The 17,447-nt window shown below is 35.4% G+C and overlaps 2 protein-coding genes across 3 annotated transcripts in view; both read right to left on the minus strand.

Annotated features, from left to right (window-relative positions):
* LOC128014455 (microtubule-associated protein 1B-like) overlaps window positions 1-7,090 on the minus strand; it is a 41,995-nt gene extending 34,905 nt beyond the window's left edge. For both annotated transcript variants that reach the window (XM_052598041.1, XM_052598040.1), the window contains exons 1-2: window positions 6,901-7,090; window positions 4,553-4,654 (exon numbers count right to left, since the gene is read on the minus strand). In XM_052598041.1, the coding sequence (XP_052454001.1) occupies window positions 4,553-4,654; window positions 6,901-7,060 (262 nt within the window). In that variant the 5' untranslated portion in view covers window positions 7,061-7,090. The remainder of the gene's footprint in view (window positions 1-4,552; window positions 4,655-6,900) is intronic.
* Window positions 7,091-11,220: 4,130 nt separating this feature from the next.
* cart2 (cocaine- and amphetamine-regulated transcript 2) lies at window positions 11,221-12,370 on the minus strand. Its single transcript, XM_052598207.1, has 3 exons — window positions 12,123-12,370; window positions 11,863-11,946; window positions 11,221-11,553 (listed from the first exon to the last, which is right to left on the minus strand). The coding sequence occupies exons 1-3, from the start codon at window positions 12,291-12,293 to the stop codon at window positions 11,446-11,448; spliced, it is 363 nt and encodes a 120-aa protein (XP_052454167.1). The 5' UTR covers window positions 12,294-12,370; the 3' UTR covers window positions 11,221-11,445.
* Between the last annotated feature and the right edge of the window lie 5,077 nt (window positions 12,371-17,447).

Here is a 17,447-nt window from a genome sequence, read left to right on the forward strand (position 1 = left end):
GTCAGTCGAAAACAAAAGCCTGCTCAAGATTGCTCAAACAACTGAGGGGATTGTGTTTGTTCTAGCGCTTACAAATATTGTACAGCCCAGAACTAGATAAAGAGTTCAGAGATGAATAAAATTTAGTGGATATATTTACCTCTTGTACTCCACCTCATTCCCTCAAGGCCACGATGTATGTGTTTGAACTTAATCTTTTACTGGTGTCAAGAGCAGCAGCCCTTTCCTGAGCACTTTTTATACAGAATGCGATTATTCTGCTTTATTTGATTGTCTAAAATTCTGCAATTTTAGGACAAAGGCATGTTGAGGCAACTTCTGTAACATTATGCTATTTTAATTAACTTTAATTGTTGAATTAACACATTCATTGCTCTAAAAAGTATTAATTTCCAAATTAAAATCTTACTCACCCTAAACTTTTGAACAGAAATAAACACGCACATAAGCCTACTTCAAAAGAGCTTTTAGAATTTTCAGAGGTATGAAGTTTTGGCTTTGGGCCTTAATTATCAGTGTGTCTGAAAATCATGTGATCGTTCACTTCCCCCTCAGCATCAGTGAAATTCATAATTATGGCTCAGTGCTTATATTATAAATAGGTCCTGCTTGAGGCTTCAGCTCTAGAGTACCAGTTTCCTTTGTGTGTGTATGCTGAGAGAAAAAGGAAAGAGTCAAATAGCCGGCATAAACTTGCACTCCCAGTGACTCTATTAAAGGAAATGACTCCCTTTTCTTCCTTTTAAACGGTTAAAGCAATGATTTTGTATATGTGTGCTAAATTTCATCAGCAACGTAAGCAAAATGTGTTTGGGGTCTCCGACTGATAATAGTTTCAAACACCATGAGAGGGAATGTCTGGGTCAGATTTTGGTTAGCGCTAGCTAGGTGCTGTTAGCCAGGACATTCACAGAAGTGATAGACAAGGTCAAGAGGTCATGGTTTGACTGGTTACTTCACATATGCCAGATAAAAACTGCCTTTGTGATGAATGGGAATGCTAACGGATAGTTTTCTCTAGGTATTACAGAATGATGGGGAACATGTGACTCAGACGAGACTGGAAATATAAGAAAATTATTCTCCGGACCATTACTTCCCTGCCTCTCTAATAGGATATTTGAGGGGATGAAGCCTGTCAGCAGCTAATGCAGTGGTGGTCACAGTTTAATAAAAAGCCAATTCTGCCAGTATCTGACATTACCAAACAATTCATTTTACTGCATGCCGCTATTCCGTCTCAAGGCATTCCTTAAAATACATTAAGTCCATATAGTGTCATATTAGTTGGGTAACAACAGTTAACAGTCATTGTAATGTGCACATAGTACTTCTCACCTCACAAGCACCCTCACATCAACCCGCACCTTGACTCATGCCAAGATGCAGGTCACCATGGAAACATAGTAGAAGAAGAGAGGGGGTTGAGTGACTCAGGAAAAATGAAAACACCGATCATGCCATTTCCTTGGCCTGAACCTTCCCACCAGCCACAGCTAAACTTAACTGATCGAGGTCATTCCTGCTGTGACGCACTTGATTTATATGATTTTATTTACTGTCTCTCTCTCTCTATATATACAAGTACACAAAAATTTATATATGAAATTAGCCCAATGGGAGGGATTGGCTTTTTTATGCTCACCAAACTCACTTTTTTATTTGATCAAAAGTACAGTAAAAATGTTTAAAATTGTGAAATATTTTTACAATTTAAAATAACCGTTTTCTATATTAAATATTTTAAAACATAATTTATTCCTGTGATGCCAAGCTGAATTTTCAGCATTTCTACCCCAATCTTTAATGTCACATGATCCTTTAGAAATCATTCTAATGTGCTGATTTGATGCTAAAGAAGCATTCACTGTTATTATCAATGGTGAAAACAGTTTCACCGCTTATTATTTTTGTGGAAAATGTCATGTTTTTTTCAGGATACTCTGCAGGATGAATAGAAGGTTCAAAAGAACATTTATTTGAAAAAAAAAATGCAGTGAATAACTTAAATTTAACTTGAACAAGCTTTCATTTATAAAACTATTATTGACCCCAGGCTTTTAAAATTGTAGTTAATATCATGACACATATGATTTCCATCTTTAAAATGAGTGACTTTAATATTCTATCTAATCTATTCCGACATATATGATGGAAACTGCATAATAGGAATGACAGCTGTATATCTTAAGCCACCTTCTGTTCATTAACAGGAAAAGCACAAAGGAGCAGCTCTCGGTTCTCAAAGGGCTTCAATCTGCTGAGTAACTCTCAGTTCAGTTCACACCCAAGAGCTGTGAGGATATAATCAGGTATTATAACTGATACTTACCAAAATAGATGAGAAATTAGATGTGGATGCAAGGAGTGTCTACAATTACAAAATGGTCAAAATATTACTTAATTCTTTAAAAGACAGACAGACAGACAGACAGATGCTGAATATGATACGGCCGAATCGATACTGCGGTCCCATTTGCACCATCAGCCCGGGAGCCTCATGTCTGACAGGCCTTGAGCCACAGAACAGCACAATTTGAGACATCAACCTTTAGTGGTTGTTAACCTTGTATCACCTCACAGACCAGTCATCAATATCTGATCTAAACACACATCACGCCCTTCAGCAGGGTCAGAGGGCATCACTCCACCTCCCAAGCTTTATTCCATCCATTAACTGTTGTGGCAGTCTATTAGTGCTCTTTTGTTCTAACCCTAGTATTACTTATTTAATACTAGGAGTCTGTCCTAGTATTAAAGGTTTGTTCTATGATTGTGTTTAGTATGAATTTAATCCAGACATGCTTCATTGGTCATGTTGTCACTGTCATTTGACCTACCCGCGTTAAATATTGCTTTTTTGTTTGCCATTTACAAATACTCTCCTGTGGCTTAATAGGACAGTAAAGCGTTCATAGGATTCACACTTAAGAATCTTTTGAATGTAGTACTGGGACTTTCTGTCAACTGTTTGAGTACATTCTACTCTGTTCACAAACTGTTTTTCACCTTCTATATTAGTAGAGAAGTATGTGATTTCAGATGCAGCCATTGTTTTTATGAATGAGTCACTGAATTGTTCACCGAAACGGTTTCATAAAAAAAAAATATATATATTTCTTTAATTTCTCATGCATTACCAAACCTGTAAGACCTTTGTTCATCTTCGGAACACAAATGAAGATTTTTTTTATGAAATTCGGCAGCTCTCTGTAATTTTATGAAGCTACGAGAAAACTTTTTTGAGCGCAACAAAACACACAAAAAAACTATTTTATTCAACAATTCTCCTCCCTTGAATGACTGATGTCACATGGACTTTTTTAATAGACGTTCTTGTTACCTTTCTGGACCTTGATCGTGGACCCTTGTTGTATATGGCAGGGTCAGAAAGCTCTTGGATTTTATCAAAAAAATCTTAATTTCTGTTCTGAAGATGAATGAAAGTCTTAAAGGTTTGGAACAACATGAGGGTGAGTATTTCATGAACGCAATGAGGCTGTGAAAGCTAGTGAATAGATGAGGTTTCTGATTTGGTGCGTTGAAGTTTAATGTTTCCCAACACCCACTGTTGTCCCATTTGGCCACTTGTTTACAACCACCCTCATAAGGATAAGTAAAAATGACAAGGTAATGTATTTATGTCATATAATAAATGTGAAAATATCCTGAGCTTGTGTTAACCACAAACCTTATTTCACTCATTTTACCAAAAACCCATTCAAATGACTTCAGAATGATGAAACCAGAATGCTAAAATGATCGTCTGAAGGGTTTTGGCTTACAGAAATACATCATCTCTGCAGTGCTCTGTTGTTATTTGAAAGCATTATGAAATTGGCAGTCACTGTTGGTTTGAACATAATCAGTGATCACATGCAGTCCCATGCCTATATATATTCAGAACAAAAGAATCGGTGCTAAATTACCGTTCACATTAAATTTGTCTCCAGCTACTGTATCATTCACCTCCTCTGACAGCAGCTTAGGGTTTAAAATAGGTACTAAAGCACTTTCTCAGCAGTTAGGAAATGAATAGCCTTTCGTACACTGAGGCACATTTGAGCCTTTGTGTTTCTGCCTCAGCTCAACCCACTACACAGATCGAGGTGCGTCCCGCCCAACACACACTGCAGCAGTCAAGCACTGGCTCTGCAGCTCCTCTCCTCCTCCTGACACAGCTCTTTGATTACCATTGTGCCAGGCAGTACAGTAGAAGCAGGACCCGTGCAAACACACATGCTGGGCTCCCCGTGGAGAGATCTCAGTGCTGCATTAGCTGCATATCATGTGTGTTATCTGTGAGCTCTCTGTAAGCAAGATCACTGCAGTGTGTCCTTGGGCTGGCCATATGAGCAGCTTGGCTCCAAATGAAAATATTTATTTATGGATGGCATACCAGGAAATAAATGGAAATTTGTGTCTTATCCTTGCAATTGTTCAGCTTGAGCTTTATCTTTTTATACAGTTTATTTTCATTTTCAAACGTCTGACTTCATTTGCATTCAACTCTACTGCAGGATCAAGATGTCTTCCTTTCAATCGGACTGACCTCTGACCTCGGCTGAGAACTGGGCGGAATGTCTGCTTATGAAAAGCTGTAGTTGTTGGTCCAGGTCACATTCTGACACACTGATGTCCCAGGAACGAATACCTGCAGGTACAGAGAGACATGCCACATGATCAATATGATCAATATTTAAGTTCCTTTACTATCCATATGTACGCAATGTTCATTCACACCCTCATTTCACATAATGAGCTTTAGCATATTTTATATATATATATATATATATATATATATATATGTTTATATATATATATATATATATATATATATATATATATATAATCATAATTATTTTCGTTGATAATGCATCAAAAGCTGATTTAAAAATGAACAAATTTCCTCTTTTCATACAGTATATAGCATTTATCAATGTATATCATACCAATTTACTAATTTGAATTATATGACTTATTATTTTATATTACAATTTGAGTAAAAAAAAATAGTTTTTTACATTTCAATGTAATATTGTATTCATATTAATATTTTGATTAATGTTATCTGTAATTGTAATCACATAATTGTGACTGATAATTCAAATATTTATATGAATTACTTAATGAATCATTTAAAGTATATTATTTTTTTAAATAAACTTAGTTTATATTTAATTTTTAATTATTCAACCCCAGTTTTCAGCATGGTCTCAGACAACTGCCGTATAGTTTTGAACATGAGATTAAGTGTGTTGTGCTCAGAATATTCATTGAGTGTTATATAAGATCCCAAAATGTTAGATGTGCCTTAAGTTTCTACTGCGCTGAACTTCAAAGTCTAAATTGAAGAATTAGGGAATGAAATGAAATCTCTAAGCCTCTGAACTCTCCTCGGCTGTGTCATTCCTCCTCTGTTCTTTACAGAGATGAAGGACTATTTTCCTCAGATTCTGTTTTGCTTTGTAGATGAAGTGTAAATCTTGCAAACACTGCAGTGTTTGTCCTCAGAAATGCTGTGTCATTGGGATTTGAAACAGGTAATGACCGCAGCGATGAACCGATACCTCTGTTTTCTCAGAATAAGATTCACACAGCCTATAGAAACACAAGACATTCCTTACCGTATTGATTTCATTCTCGTCGATATGCTAATTTCTGATTAAGAGTCTGTCAGGAGGAATGAGATAATCCTCAGATTTCTAGACGTTCAATCATTAAGAGAATCCTGCAGCCTGAACATGTCAGGATTGTAAATGTACTGAATGTGAGTAGCATAACAAGTTTAGTTGACCCTGAATATTTTGTTCTAATTTGGTTGTTTCACAGGTTTGTGCAGTTGGCAGCTCTGATTAGTTAATTAATATACTTATGTTTTACAGTCAAAGTCAAGCGTCACAATCATTAGACAAAATGCCAGTATAGTTATGAAAAGGAAATGTTCATTCAACAAACCAACTTTTATGAGAACAAAAAGTTGGCAGATAAATAATAAATCATATTTTAGATTACTAACACATACTTTTAAAGTGCTACTATGTATTATTAAGTGGTAAAAAAAAAGAAAGATAAATAACTTTTAGCTTTTGTACCATAGGTTTTTATTGCAGTGACAGCTTTGTACTTTTTTTTTTAATTGTATGCACATTTTCCTTGACTATTTTATGCTTGAAGGAAAAATAAACACTAGGGACACTCCTACTGCAATAATTAATCACCGGCCTATAGTAAGTTAAAACACCTGCTCAAAATATAGTGGTAAATAAACAACATATTCAACAACAATATCTCTAGATCAACGTCCATACAGACCATAAAAACCGCAGCTTCATCAATTTCATCCATAAACGCACAATTCATGGCGCAGTGCTCCGTGCAGTCAGGCGAGGTCGCCGCAGTGTGCTGCTGCTGCTGCTGGAGCTGAAGCTGGAGCTAGTATGCAATGATCTGATCAGAGCATAATCATAAAACGCTCCAAACAAGTACACATGACAGGCGAGGTGTAGAAGTTACTTACTTATTTATATTAAGCAAATTATATTATTGGCAATCATATGGAAATTAACATTAGTCGTTTGTTTGGGACTGAAGTGCGTCAGTAATTAGATGAACACGCCCCCCGCAGCACAGTGTGCATCCTAGATAGGTGTTAACTTGCGTTGAACGAAGTCAAGATGAAGTATGCAAGACATCTCCGTGATTTATTGACAATATAAAACCATGTACTACCATAACGACTAAATCAACTTAAATAGGCATAAGAATACATTTGGTAGGATGTCTGTCACAATTCACTGTGGATAATAAATATTAATTCAATAAAATAATTTGATGTAAAAAAATAAATAAATAAGCCATATCATGTCAGAAGAGGAGTGCTTTCAGTAAGAGGCTCACCGCGCTCTATGTGCTGTCTGGCGGTGTGCAGCTGCTGATCTGTAGCGATCTCTCCGATCACGATGAGCATGTAGAAGTTTCCCTGGCGGGAGGTCGACTGGAGCCGCTCTTCGGTGCTCATCTGCCCGCGGTCCTCGTCCGGGCCTGTGGTTATCTCCATGACAACTGCTGCCACCTGCCCTGCTGCAAAGTTAAGACAGCGAGGGCTGCTGCTCAAACTATGCGAAACTAGGCGCTGTTTACCTGCGTCTGATTGGCTAAAAGACCATGCAGCTGTGTGATGTCACAGCTCGACGCCAGAAAATAGCGTCGCGATGCAAATACGACGCAACATTATTATCTAAAAAGTATCGGGTTGCCATTATTTTGAATTTCATTGCCGGATTCAGATAAGGCTAAAAGGTATAGATATACACCACAAAATACATATAAGTTAAATGAAATGCAGGTTAGATGTGAATGCAGCACTGCTAAGCAATCAAAATTCTTTATGGATACTTTATGAACAACATATAAATATAAATACAAAAATAATAGTTCATAGTCCATGTTTTGTTGCCCTCTGAATTTTCTTAATCATCTTTCCATTTCTTTCTTTTTTGGTAAATTAAGTATACAATTTTTACAATTAGTAAAAAAAAAAAAAAGCAATTATATGTGAAAGAAAACTACTAGACTGACTGCATCCAATCTCATAATACTTTAATATTAATGAAAGTATTAAATTACAAAAAAAAAAAAAAAATTAAAGAAGCTATTTAGAGAATTTACTATATATGCATTTTTCATACATCCTTAAATCTGCCTGGATCAGTAATTTCGCACATTTTGTTAGTGTAATGCAACCATATATTTAAAACCGAGAGAAAAGGGAGGGAGATGATATAAAAATAAATAATTCAAAGCTTGGGCTTTCCCTCTGAAGGTGAGTTGAGATGCAGAAGCCCCTGTCTGGACACAGGCTGGATTTTACAGTGAGTCAGCAGTCTGTTAGTCTAATAGAAATGAGCTCATACTGCCCTCTGCTGGACATTATAGACAAGTGCACTACTCACATTTCTGAATATATATATTTCAAATAACCAATTCGGTCATTTATAGATTTATTTGTTGTATGTCATTTAGAGAACACTTAAAAATGAACAGACTAAACAAAACTTATCAGATATCAGGTACAAGTTCTTTGGACAAAGCAGTTACTGAAGAATAATATTGCAACCTCATCAATTCTCTTGTTTTCTGATTCCTCAGATCCTCAGCACCTTTGGGATTTAAAGTACAGACACTATGACCGACAAGTCCAAAATTTTGCTGTTTGGCCAGTACCCTCCCAACTTAAATGCTGAGCTGAGGAGCTGAAATGGATCTGGCAGTTTTTCACCTAAGCTGTAGAGCAAATACCTCAGAAATCCAGACGACAGGTAGGATGACATTGCAGTCCTACTCTCTGATCCATCAGGTGATGCTGCTATTTTTAGCTGCAAACTGCCATATTAGATAGTCATGAGAAAGGCTCATTAGGTTGTGCTTGAGGTCAAAACCTGAATCTCAACATCAGTACAATTCAATTAATAATTTTATTTCTATAATATTTATTTTAATTTAATGATTAAGTTCAAATGTATTAATTTATTTCAAATAAAACAGATTTATTTCATGTATTTATAATCAATTATTATTTTATTTCAGTTTTTACCATATTTATGATAATATAACAGATATAATTTATATTAATTTCAGATTTTTTTAGCTGCAAGCTGCGATAGTATAGTCAATAGAAATCCTCAACTGATGCAAGCAAAAAAAAATTAGAAATGACATCAGAACCGGAATTTCAACATCAGTGAAATATTATATATATATATATATATATATATATATATATATATATATATATATATATATATATATATATATATATATATATATATATACAAATTATTTAGATAACACATTTTAATACATTATTGATATCTTTTCATGTCATTTTTTAATTTTTAAACAATAAATGTATTACATGTTTTATTTATGTTGTTTTACTTTTTAAGATATTTATTGATATATTGTACACATAATTTATATCAAGTTCCAAATGTTTTAAGCTATATTATATTATCAGTCACTAGGAAGACTCACACAGAATGCAACAAGGAAGAAATGAGGAAAGTGTGAAGGTTGTGCTTGATAAAAAAAAAAAGTTCCTAAGAATTCATAAAAAATATGGGTAAATATGGGTAAATGTAGCATATGTTGCTGAATTCTTTTTTATTATTATTTATAATTTTTTTATAAAGAGTATTTTTAAATGTGTTTTATATTGCATTTTGTTTTAATTAAACAATCAAATAATTGTAATTACTTTTATATCATATTTATTATATTCTAAATTAAATGTACAATTTATATTGTCACACACACACAGACACACTTATATATGTATCCTCATTTATTTTTAAATATAAACATTGTAACAATTTAAAATATATTTTTGAATATATTTTAGATTACTGTGTCACATTATATCTGATCTCAGATCAAATTGGCTCTTTCTGAAGCAGAACCTTATAAGTATTTAGCAAATAATTGAGCTCTGCCAATGTCAGTTTAACTCGAGAGGCATCATCTCCTCCCATTACTGTCCTGATAAAGTGGCCATTCAATCAAGCTCACAACCACCAGGTGATTACAGCTATGAGCATTTTCAACCCTCCACAATGACGGCAGCAGAAATCCATTCATGGTACAGGTAATTCGGTGCTGCCGGCCTTCAGCTTTTCATAGCCGTATAAAGCCTGGCTCTACTTTACTTCTATGTCTCTAGGGGGCAACATCACACTTTTCTTTCGTCCAAAAGATGATGAAATATTGATCTGCAAAAGAGGTTTTGGGGGGCAGCATACATATGTGGCATCAGTGACAAAGCCGAGCAATAAGTCTAAAGGCACACATAAGCACCTTAAAGAAGGTGAGGATGGATGTAGCCAGTGTTGGACATAACACATCTTAACAAATAACCATCACCACCAAATTGTCTGTCTGAAACGGTTCCTGGCAGCTGAGCCAAAGAAAGAAGCTTCAAAGATAGATTTACAGCTTCTTTCTGTGAAGCCATCAATTCATGTTATGTTAATTGTCATCACTGACGTATTATCTGTACGATTATCTGTGTCATCATTAGACCAGTCAGAGGGAATATCCAATTCAGAAGTTGAGCTTTTTTAACAAACTTATGTTCCCCTTTTTGCTTCAGATTTTGGGTTCACTTTGAAGGCCCTGATCAGAACAAACAAACTGATTCTGACTCTTATGGCTAAGAGCTCGCTACGCAAAAGCAAAGTAACAGTGATGTCTCAAAATATGCCACTTGTCTCATTTAGCCTTGGTTTGGAACAAGTGCAAGTAATTGATTCCAAAAAGAGAAAGAGGAGATCAATACAACACTTACAGGCAAAGGATAGAGAAGTATTTTCAGGGCTCTACAGATTGAATTGAATGTTATTAACTTTTCCTTACCACAAAATTTTATGTTTCTACAGTGGACCTGCAGCAGTATAACTTTTTATATCATTTGTATCATTTAATAATGGTAAATATGATGTATAAATAAATATGAATATAATATATGATGCCTATATATAATATAATATAATATAATATAATATAATATAATATAATATAATATAATATAATATAATATAATATAATATAATATAATACAGATGAGGAAATGGATTTTTGCACAATGCAATTGACAGTTATTGGCCAGTTTATTTCGGTGACTGACAGTGACTAATGAGGGATGGGCTGTTTTTTTTTTTTTTTTTTTTTTTTTTTTAATTTTACAGAATATGTTCATGCAGCATCATTGTTTCATTGCAAAACCAGCCATAAAGGAACAATACACGGTTTTATTCTTGACATTTTTATCCAGCTAAAACACAGTTGTTCAGAAGTTTAACAATGCAAAATTTCATGATTCAACTTACTATACAGAGTGCATGGATCACATTCAACAATAGGCTGTGAGTTTATTTATTTTTTATTATTTTATTTCATTATTTCATTATTATTATTATTTTTTTTTTTTTATTTATTTACATTTTATATTTAAATTGTATTTAATTAAATTTATTTTTTTATATAAAAATCAGCTTAATAGTAGTTTTATATTTTACATTTTTATAGCATATATATATATACATATCATATTATATATATTTAAATTGGTCTTTAAAATAATTCTTATATTATTATCCCAAACACAATTTTATTATTCGTATTATGCAAATATAAAAATAACTGATAGACAGACAACTTTACAAAACACTATATTGCACTTTAATGCACAGCAGATTAACATTAAATATGACAGTATCACGTTTACATCAAGCAAATATTTGAAGAACAATTTCTTTACAACTTTGCTTCAGTGTCTTCAATCTCTTCACTTAAAAAAATATTAATATAAATCAAACTGTAGATATTTATTATATAATGCATATAGACTCAATCCCATTACAATCCATTCAGAATCGTGTGTTTCCATCACAAACACTTTAACAAGAAAAAGTTGCAGAAAGCCCCGCGCGGACAGTCGCACATCTTGCCGATTCGAGAGCCTTTTCTGATCGCGCACTGCTCCCCCAAATCACACTGGCAGGAGAAAACAGGAGAGATCGGGTTACTTTTGCCATTGCAGCATTTGCGTTAGTGTGTATATAAGCGCACTTGTTAAAAGCTAATGGTTGGAGACACGTAATGGATCATTAAAAAAAGAAAAGAAAAATAATATTATTGATATAATGTACTATTTATTGATAAATAAAGAAATTAGGAGATCATTCACTACATGTAAATCATAAGCAGACATAAGCAGACACAGAAAAAAAAAGCCAAGACACATATTCATGCAATTGCGCAATGTCAATGTCGCCAGCAAGTTAAAATGTATAATAAATATACCATGGGAACTTGACCAAATTTCTTCTCCCAAGGTGGAATTCGTTTCGTCTGCAGCTTTTCCAGAACTTCTTGCAGAGCCCCGAGCTGGTTTGACAAAACATTGTGAAAGAAGTTTTCTTTCAATCTCTTTTTCAAATCAAATCGCTCCAAATTAAGGCTATATAACAATTCAGATAAAAATCAAGCAAAAACTTGTAAAAGTTCTTTAAGTTTTGTGTATAGCCTAATATCTGTTGCGTAGCAAAAGATGCATTACTCACAAGCTGTTTTTCACTTGTCAGGTTTGGGTCTTTGGGGTAGAAGTCTCTGATGGCTCTTGTGTCCAGTTCCACCTCTATCTCTGGCTCTGACTCGTTCGCTTTGGCTCCGGTCAACAAGCAGATCAGAAGCGCGCACACAGCCATGCGCGTCTTCAGTCTGGAGCTCTCCATGGTTCTGAATTTAGCGCGCAACGCCGTTGTATGTCTGTATGCAAAGTTTTGGCGCAAATAACCATCTCGACAGCCTTGCACCCTTTTATGTGCTCCAAACTGCATGCATTTATGTGATCTGGTGACGCCCCGCCTTTAACATTGATTTCGTTCGCACGTAAGCGCGATCATTCATTGCGTAAATGCGCTGGAGACAAGTCATCAAATGCGTTAATGTTGCCTCCGGAAGGTTTCTTTTTTCTTTTCTTTTTTACTTCACTAAGGACACATCCGTCTATGTGTTTTACTGCAGGCTCTGTCGATTGTATAAGAAAAGCTTTTGAACATTTTGGAGTACGTTGGAAAAATGCATGGCTGCTTAAATCTGATTGCATAAGAGTTGGTACATATATGTATATTAAAATATAACAATTCTATCTATCTATCTATCTATCTATCTATCTATCTATCTATCTATCTATCTATCTATCTATCTATCTATCTATCTATCTATCTATCTATCTATCTATCTATCTATCTATCTATCTATTGTGTATGCTATGTACAGTATTCAACAATCATTGTTGTACACCAGGACATAAATACAGATGCTTGCCTTAAAATATGCTTCACATACACAGCAAGGACATAATAGAAATGGGCTCCTGGTGTTACAGTAAGGACAATAGGCATATCCGACTATATTTGAACCATGTGTCTAAACTGTGGAGGATATTATATTGTTTCATAAATTAAATGTCTATTATTTGATTTATTTTACACTTCAATATTAACAATAAAGTTCCTAGAAACTTCAAATGAGCACTTGCTAATGTGAAGAGGAAGTTTGCTTATTAGGGATTTGGGGAAATGCTTAATAATTTTCTCATTTATGTGTTTAATTGCAAGGGGCCAAGAGCCATCTGCACTCTACGAGTGTAGACACCTCACTACTTCAGCACGTATAGACTAGTCTAAGCCTCACTGGAATGTGAATAGGGATTTTTATTTAAAATAAAAAAATGTTTTCCAATAAAAGGCTTTTTTTGATTGGTTAGATGTAATAGGCTAATATTTTTGCCCGTCTGTGACGTAATTTTTAGAGGAAATTATTTTGAGGTTGAACTTGATAGGCTATTTGTGTATTAGCAGATCAAACAATTTCTGCCCCACAACATTCACATTAATCATGAATTTCTCACAGTTAGAGTGTTGTGGAAATAAAATAAGTTCTCTGTCAGCTATATGCTGGGGATTAGCATGCACAATTTTATCCGAAGGTGATGTTTTTTAATTTCCCAACAGGACCCTTCAACAATGGGCGTCAGGCATATGACTCACTCTCTTCAGTCCATATCTGTATCAAAACATAACCGATCAACGCCAAGAAAAAAAAAAAGTAATTTTAGAAAAATTCAGCCAATCTCCTGTGCCCATACAACTTAGACTGTGCCCATACAACTTAAAAAACCCAGACTGGGGTGTGTTAATAGGGACAAATATTCACTTCAATATTTTATTTGTTGCACAATTCCCATTCACATAATGACAATGGATGGCACCAAATAATACGCTGTGGGAATAAACTAACTGGAAAGATGTGGCCCATAACCCCTGTCAATGAGTTCATTAATCAAACAGTGTGGTGAGCAAACTCGTTCTTCTTCCCAAACAGGACTGGATCGGAAATAGAGGTTATGGGTGAATGAAAACCATTTTCGTGTGTAAATCTTCCTGAACCCCCATTAAAAATATAACCACCAGGCAAGTTTAGATTGAAGAATCAGAGATTTGAATGCACAAAATGATTCTCTGTGGCTGATATAAAACATTTTTGGATGCTTTACTAAATACACTCATTCTCTTGGCTAGGCTGGCAAGCATTTAACCAGTTGTAACTACAAGTAGCAACTGTCCAGTTCATGGATACAAGACAAAATATTATCTTTCACATATCACAGCTGAAAGCCACTGCTTAACTCGCCAGTTTATGATCAAAAGGATGGTCGTCATCCATCAACCAGCTATTCAGATTAAAATCACACAAATCAAAAGCTGCCAGTGACATTTGCCTAAGGCCTTGGAAACAGGGTGTTTTCACAGCAAGTGCAATGCACAAACCTTCAGCTATTTTTAGCACTGCAGTGAGTGTTGAGTTAAGGGGTTTAAAATCTTACCCTTGTTCCACTGCCATATTCGGTCTTCGCTATGGGGCATGATTTGATTCCCATTTGTCTCCTCGGGATCCGCTTATGTCTGCCCACGTCTGCATGTCTTCCAAAAACCCCATGTGCCTCCTCAACCTCCCAAACTTCATCCCCAGTCCCATAACCCCTGCAGTGTTTGACATACCATGCTTTTTCCCATAATTAACCTATCAGTCTCTCTGTACTTCATGCACTGAAAAAAGCACAAAGACAGCTTTCTTTGTGGTTACAGCATATTATGTTCAACAGGTGACACACAACATGATTAAAACAATTAGTTGTTTAGAATATTGTTCAAGCACCAACACTTAAAGGATAAACTTAGGTTTTTCTTGCTTAAATGGTTAACTCATAGATCTTTTAAAGTAGATAAAAATAACAGTACTTCTCACTGTACAGAGATCCTAGATGACTTAACTCACAACTTTCAAAGCTGTTATGGGGTTAACTGTGCATTTAACACAATCATGTAGGATTATCAGAAAGTGACAGGCACTGAATGTGCACAGATTGGTCATTGTGTCCATTTTAAACACGGACTTCAGGCATTCAACATCCACTGTTTCGTTTATCAAAGTGACAGTTGAAATTAAGGCCTGTGGAAAAAAATCTGTCCATTGATCTGCTCATTGATCAGAAGGGAACACCACGAAACAACTTGCCTCAGAAATGAGTCAGACAAGGTACTTATCAGGTGAAGCACACCCTGATAGTGTTAAACATATAATTACATCCTGCTTGAAAGAATCAAATTAACCTCTCAGAGGTCACTAACCTCAAATAGGTCTTTTCTAAACATGCACTTTCAGCTTGGACTCCAATTTCTAACAGGCAGTGATTGCAAACATTAGATGATTATCCACAAGTGTGATATTGCTTGCCTTCAACAGTTTAAAGATATGTTAATAAAATAAGTAAAAAACATTTAAGGTACAATATTGACAGTTATTTTTGTCTGTTTTTGTTCTTAAAATAAAAATAGTTTTTAAAAAAGACAGAAGAACACTGTGCTAATGAATCAGTTTTTTGAACAAATCATTGAGTGAATGATTTAATGACTCACTCATTAAAAACAGTCCCTGCCATGGGACCGGTCCTTGGCGCAGGTGTTTGTTGTTGTTGCAGTCTTTGCTAATATGTTTCTTTTGTTGTTCTGTCTCCTTATCGTTTTCTACCTGGCCAGTGGTGCCACCTTGTGGAAAAACTGATTAGTACAAAAGAAATTCAGTGCACATGTGACCTGAACTTACAATATATGCACCATTGCAAGAAATCTGGTGGTGCGTGTACAGGTCAACTATTCTGGTGAGGTACACGGACCCTTAAGGCTAAAGTATTTATTTATTTTTTTTTCATACATGAGTGTCCGCGTACAATGCGAGTGGTTAACTTACTTTGGGCTTCAGGTGTGTGTAAAAAGGGATTAAGGTAATGTGTAGCTGTAATGATAGCTTAAGAGGCTGTTCAGTTTGCATTTTAAAACAAGCATCGCTCTCTATTTGCATACTTGCCGTGCGTCTACATTAAAAAACAAAAAACAAAAACATGAGCACACAAAAGACGCGACGTGGTTGGCCCCTAAATGACTCTTTCATATAGATGGTCATTTGTCGCCACCTACTGGCGTAACAATGTAACTAGCAGAAAGTGTCATAAATTAAAATACTTATTTATTATATCCTTTTATATTATATTATATTATGATTTTTTTTTTAGCTTTATATAAGAGGTGTTACACAGCCAAACTCATTAAAACAAATGCCAATGGAATTCCTAGACTGCAGATGTAAACAGTCAGGACAAATGACGCAAGGCAACACTCATAAAGTACCCAAATTCCCTTGCTAGCTAGGAGCAGTTGTGTGTATTTACTGGCCACTGCAGAGCTGTTTCTCATGTCTCAGGCCTGAGGAGACAGGACAGCAGTCTTTGGTGCTTACAGCCCCTGAATTTAAAGGCCATGTCACTTACAGCTGTCTCCTACATCTGTACAGTTCCTCATTCTGACAGCAGATCAGGCCCAATGCAAGGGGCCAGTAGCAAGCTTGATTTTATCGGCACCCCAGGAGTTACCCTGTCATCTCGTTTTGCATTACTTTCATGTCGGTAGAATTTTCGCGAGCGTCACTTTAGCAGCCGGTGAAGTTTTTCTCATAAGCTGCTTTGTCAGACATTAATAAATGGCCCTCATTTACTTTGGCAGGAATTTGTGTTTGGAGGATTGCCATGATTAAAGAAGCGAATAACGAGAAATAACGCATACGAGATCATAGAGAAACTCTTCAAAGGCCATGTCTTAATGATCTCTGAGCTTCTTGTGCTGGTCTTGGATGCAAAGCTGGCAAAATACTGCAGATATTATGAGTTATAAACTAGTGCACTTTCACTTTATTAAAATCGTTGGCTTTTGTCTCGAGAAGGGGTTTGTGTGGGAATGCTTGCTCAAAATCTGTTATATAAAAAAAGCTTAATTTTATACATATAGGTGTGCTTCCAGGCAAGAAAGTGTTTAATAAAAGGGCCCAAGTATATGCAAGGATATGAGTTTGCATGTGTGAAAATGAGAGCACATACCCATTCTTTGAAGATGAATCCCTGTAGGACTCACTTTTCCTGTGTGGGAGAGACCAGGCCTCATTATCTCCTCTTGATTCATCCCCTACTCCCATGTCACCAGTCAATATTGTCACGTGATCTGGATGTACATGTTCAGATGGACAGTATACAGCCGCTGGTTGGTATGTGTATATTCTAAGTGGGTGTGTGAAGAAAAAAACAAATACTCAATTAAAATGCTGATGGCATCCGTGGGGTGGGTCTGCTGTAATATAGGACAAAAGAGCAACCGTGGAAAACTGCTTGATTGGGGTTGAAATTAGAGGATATTTCCTGTACTTCTCTGTTAAAATTTTCGTTTAAGTGCATTAACCTTGTGTGTGTTTTAACCACCATTCATGTTATCATCAAA

Source organism: Carassius gibelio, chromosome B25 (genome assembly GCF_023724105.1).
Source record: "Carassius gibelio isolate Cgi1373 ecotype wild population from Czech Republic chromosome B25, carGib1.2-hapl.c, whole genome shotgun sequence".
In the NCBI taxonomy this organism is placed as follows: Eukaryota; Metazoa; Chordata; class Actinopteri; order Cypriniformes; family Cyprinidae; genus Carassius; species Carassius gibelio.